This window comes from Trametes versicolor (genome assembly GCF_000271585.1).
Source record: "Trametes versicolor FP-101664 SS1 unplaced genomic scaffold TRAVEscaffold_11, whole genome shotgun sequence".
Lineage (NCBI taxonomy): Eukaryota > Fungi > Basidiomycota > Agaricomycetes > Polyporales > Polyporaceae > Trametes > Trametes versicolor.
The window spans coordinates 2,155,533-2,160,590 of NW_007360331.1; the positions used below are offsets into that span (position 1 = coordinate 2,155,533).

The window sequence follows — 5,058 nt, forward strand, 5'->3', positions numbered from 1 at the left end:
AACCCACAGCCCACGACCTACAACCTCGCAACCCTATAGCCCACGACCTACAACCTGCAACCTATAGCCCACGACCTACAACCTGCAACCTATAGCCCACGACCCACACATACTTACGAATTACTTCTCCAGCCTCTCCCCCCGCCAGGCACCCGCCCGCCCGCCCCCCGGCTCCGAGCCGCCCTCCTCGCGAACAGCAGCATTGTGGGACGGGGGGAACGGTCCAGGGAAGCCCGGCGGCCCTTCGCATCAGATGGGACGCGGCAGACGTCCACGAAAGAGCCCTGGTAGAGGACGTCTCCAGACCATTACAGCAGAGCAACGCATGCAGGTATCCGCAAGCATAGCGCTACCAGTTCTGAGGATGCCGTTCAATCCCAGAACTTCCATCTCGGCATCACAGCGCACAGTCTCAGCGCAACGGCGCAGGGACGGGACTACCGATCGCGTTCATCGCCGAGGAGAGAAGAAGCACAATCGAGGACAGCAGGAAGCGCAATTCGGCCATTACTCACATGCGACGACCGACCCGGGTAATTCGGCTTCACCTGTATGGTGAGGAAGCGGTCAGCGATAATGATCATCGACTCATCAGGACGCACCCAGGCGGCGCTCGATGCGTCTATTACTCTCGAGCCCCCGCGGGGTGAACGCCCTTCTTCGGGAGTGCACTCACGTAGTAGCAGCCGGCGAGGCACTCTTCCCAAGCGCGGCCGCTCACGGCCTCTGCGAACCCGATCGAGACGATGCTGCCGTCCGGCGCGTCGGCCGCGCTCACTGAATCGGAAGCAGGCTGTCCGAGTACTGCGACGAGGACGTCTGCAGCGAAGTAATACGCGTCGAATTGCTCGCGTGTGTATACTTCGCCGGGCAGAATCTCTTGTGGATAGGTGCGGCCGCCCGCGAGCTCATCCGCGAACGTACGGTGTAGGTAGTCGACGAGTCCCGGGAGCGCTCGTGCGGTTTCGAGGGTGACATGGTGCAGAGTGAGGTGCTTGGGAGCACCTGAGCGTTTGGAAGCGAGTTTCCATGTTGTGGAGGGGAGAGAGGAAAGAGAGCGGGAGGAGATGACGCCGTAAGCGGACATGCTGCGGATGGGCGTTTGCATGAACTTTCTGCCTCTTTGACCTCCACCGTCATGCTCAAAACACTCACGTTTCTGGCTATGTTGGCGACGAGCGGTAGGTACTTGGTAGCAGGTTACTGTCTGGAAGGAACGACGGCCGATCTGAGTGACGATCGAGTCACACCCTACTCGGTGAGGCGGCGGGACTCGGCGGCCTTCCGATCGATTCAGCTGCTAATTTCTTGTTTGTTTGACAGTGCCTGCCAGCATCTCTCTCTCATGCGCATACTTGTTCTCTACTCTGTCCGCTCCAAATTTATGCTGCCGATGACGCCAACACTTTCTCGATATCCGAACCATAATCGCCCTCCGACTTCCCCGGTGCCTTGCCCGGTCCACTAGAACGGATATCGTCACGAACGAGCAGATGGCGGCAGATGGGTTCGAAGCAGGTGTACGTCCCTCGAAAGCGCCAGGAACATCTCGACGAGTGCTCTATCGAGATATCCGGATAAAAAACTGCGACCTGCATCTTGCGCAGCAGCATCTGAAGCAAAACTCTGTCAAGAGCTTTCAAACTGTCAACATAGCTCGTTCTCGTAGCTTGCAACAACATAATATCTGGATATCGAGGTGAGATCTACGAGTCTTCCATAATTACCAATAATACATATGCTAAACGAATGGCAGTCCGAGCTGCAGTCCCTATGGACAATCACAGATAGATTTCCTGCTCCGGTAGGAGAGGCTGGTCCCGTCCAAGGCTCACTATAGGAGACCGAGGGCCGAGAGACCTCCCACGGCCGCGGCGCTGAACGCCACAACTTGGGAGGCCGCTCCTAGAGCCGGCAAGGCTCCGGAGTTGGACACCGCGTCAATGGTGCCGTTGATCTGTCATGATGGTCAGTGTCATGTTTGGGCGAAGAGGATGCATAACAACGAGACTCACCCCTGCGCACCCCTCAGGGCCCGAACATGCGATGTTGTTGTTTTGGGCAATGACGTTTGCTTGTTTGGGGTCTATGGGCGCGGGTGATGCGGAGACTGCGAGACTCCCGGTGAGCACGACTTGCTCAAGTAGATGCGTGTGCGTCGGAGTCGTACCGAGAGTGAAGGAGACGGCAAGAATGAGCGTGAGGGTCTGGATGGCGCGTGCGTACATCATGACTTGCGTGATAAGATTGGTGTCGGTTGGTATCGTGGTGAGAGAGGTATATGGATGGATGTGGATGGTAAGGGGACAGTGCCGGGCGTTGAGAGCAGGGAGAGGCTACAGAGAGGCCGGTCAACGAACGAGGATCCTCAGTCCGCTTTCCAGGCTTTTTATCAATTCCAGAGCTCTCTTCTCGTCCGTTACCTTGTATTTAAGCGATGGGAAGGGAACTCAAGCAACGACGGCCAGCGGGACCACTTGACAGGGAGTGCCAAGTCCGGAAGAAAGTGCGGGGCCACGTGTGGGGTTCTGCAGACGCCCATCTGCTTTGGTGCTTGCTCGCCACCACGCACTGTTCATTCATCCCCGCTTGCTCTCGCCAGCCTCTCTCTCGAGTGCGGCAGGTCAGCGCTGTGTCGCGCGACGTCATCGCGGCGACGCGCGTACGCCACACCTATTCTCGTCCGATCGCGTCCCTCTTAGGCGCGCGTCCACGCATCCTGGCAGAGGACGACGAGCATCGACTGGCCTCGCTCGATCCAAGCTCACTCGACCCTCCCGACGTCTTGCGCCCTCGCCCGCCATTGTGCCCGACGCCTTGCGCCCTCGCTCGCCGCCGCGCCCGACGTCCTGCTCCCTCGCTATCGCATACGCTCGCCCGGCTCGCCTCTGGCTTTCGAACGACACCGCTCTCGCCAGGTACGGACCAGAACTCCGTGTGCTGCATTACAACGGCGCCTGCGCTGTCTACTGCTTTGCTACTGCTTTCAGTATCTAGTCATTCATTCCTCCATCGCCACGCTACCATACAAACAAGCGCCCTACGTGCCCGCCTTCTGCCTCGTCTCCGGTGCGTATATAGCTACATGAAGCCCCCCGCCTGAGCTATCCCATCCCATCCCCCCCACCCACGCCGTCGCTGTCCCCAGCGTCCGCAATGCGACGTCCAGGTGAGTACCAACATGCATACGAGAGCGGAAAACGGCGCTTAGGCACACTGCGCGACGCCGTGAACGCTGTAGTGGTAAGTATTCCCCCCCTCTGCGTGTGTGCTCACGTCGCTTCGGCGGCCCATTTCCTCAGGACGGCCCCGCGTTCGCGCGACGGCGCCGGGGTGCGACGGCTGCGCGGGCAAAGCAGTGAGCACGTAGCGGCACAAGTGAACGACGTACCAGCAAGAAAGGCGGATGGACACGGGCGCGGGCAAGGTCGCCTTCCACGTCGACCGCGCCCGCCCGTCCGATTCCATGCTGCGGCCGAGGACGCCGCACGCGGGATACACGTCCCGCGACGTTGGCGACACCATGCAGCGAGGTGGCCGTGGCAGGCGCAGGTGAGTTCGCGTCGTGCTTGTCTACTATGTACATACTTACGTCGCTGCAGATGCTCGCAGCCCTCTTGCTGCGCGCTTCCGCCGCCTTTGTCTCACACTACGCCGCCGTCCTCCATCCTCAATGTACGAATCATACAGCAGCAGTATGTACGGCTAGACGACGCCCCCCGCATGGGCAACCCTTTCCCTCCCCATGGTGTCGTCTACGGAGAGGGCAGGTGAGTCAAAGCGCACACACGAGGGCGAGCTCGTACTTACCTCCCAAAGGCACCTCTGCGTGCGCACACGGCGACGGCGCCACGGACGTACAAGCAACGTCGAGCGGCCCTGTAAGCGAGGTGAGTACTTGGCCGGTGACGAGTCTGTGAGTCGGCTCACGACATGATAGCGGCGCGTACCCACGTTTCTTCGAGATGACCGCGTGTTCACAGGACGGCGGCAGAGCGCAGAGACTGCGCGGGCAGAGAAGTGAGCACAAGACGACACAGGTGGACGACGTACGGGGCAAGACAGCGCACACGGACACAGGCTCGGTCGCCTTCGCCAGGCTGGAGGACGGGGCAGAGGAGGCAGGGTGGGGAGCATGCGCGCACGCGGAGACATGCCCTCGCCGTCCACCCCCAGCCCCAGCTCATAAGGGTTGCGTGCCCAGACACCTCCCACGCACGTCGCCGGCGCGCCATGTTCGGCTCCTGGCTCGCCGCCGTGTCCCCGCACGCGCGCTCCGCCGGCGCGTGCATCACGTCGCGCTCGCGCCCGCGGCGGAGGGCGCGTCCGTGCGTGCACTCCCGCCGTCCTCCTCGACAGCACCGGCACGCCTCGCTCGGGGCGGATGCTGCACCACACGACGGCCCGAGAGGCGCATTCTGTCTGTGGTCCAGCATTGTGCGCGCGACGACAGCGACACGGGGTAGGACGGCGTCGTGCGCGGCCTCGGAGGCGGCTCGCGTCCGCAGACGTGCAGTAGTGTGGGACGGCGGGGCGCGATCGCCCGTAGACGGAGACGGCGGGCATGCAAATGGAGCATGGTGGATGCTGTTTCGGGAGGTCGTGCGAGAACGCACACGGGCGTGCACGTCGAAATTGGGCGTGTTCGCTAGGCAGCCGGCGTCGATGCATGCACTTTGCGTTGTGTATTACAAAATATATTTGGATTCTGCGTCTGCGACATGTACGTGTGCGGAACGAGACGGCCTGTGCACCGGGCATGGAGCATCCAATTTCGCGATGCTCGGCGGAGGGTAGCACGCGACGGTGTCGGGCGGCGGAGACGGTGTTCTCGCGCACGGCGTGCGCCCTCGCTTCGCGTCCGAGATGCACAGAGTTAGTGTGGGACGGCGGCGAATCCGCACGCGAAGACAGATGGCAGAACAGTGTATCGGGCGCGCGTACGAGGGCCCGGGTTTGAGGGCACAGGGCGCACGGGTTCAGGAAGGCGGTCGCACAATGTGTGTATCTGGCGCGGTAAAACAACATACAGTTCCAGCCCGCACTCGTCCCGCAGTG

The 5,058-nt window shown here is 61.4% G+C and overlaps 2 protein-coding genes across 2 annotated transcripts; one reads left to right on the top strand and one right to left on the bottom strand.

Annotated features, from left to right (window-relative positions):
• Positions 1 to 437: 437 nt before the first annotated feature.
• TRAVEDRAFT_131785 (uncharacterized protein) lies at positions 438 to 1,087 on the bottom strand (the record flags this gene model as incomplete). The annotated part of the gene is made up of 2 exons (XM_008045042.1): positions 438 to 548; positions 677 to 1,087. The coding sequence occupies 2 exons, from the start codon at positions 1,085 to 1,087 to the stop codon at positions 438 to 440; spliced, it is 522 nt and encodes a 173-aa protein (XP_008043233.1).
• Positions 1,088 to 3,248: 2,161 nt separating this feature from the next.
• Positions 3,249 to 4,692, top strand: TRAVEDRAFT_74519 (uncharacterized protein). Its single transcript, XM_008045043.1, has 4 exons — positions 3,249 to 3,552; positions 3,603 to 3,770; positions 3,820 to 3,890; positions 3,941 to 4,692. The coding sequence occupies exon 4, from the start codon at positions 3,966 to 3,968 to the stop codon at positions 4,464 to 4,466; it is 501 nt and encodes a 166-aa protein (XP_008043234.1). The 5' UTR covers positions 3,249 to 3,552; positions 3,603 to 3,770; positions 3,820 to 3,890; positions 3,941 to 3,965; the 3' UTR covers positions 4,467 to 4,692.
• The last annotated feature ends 366 nt before the right edge of the window (positions 4,693 to 5,058 follow it).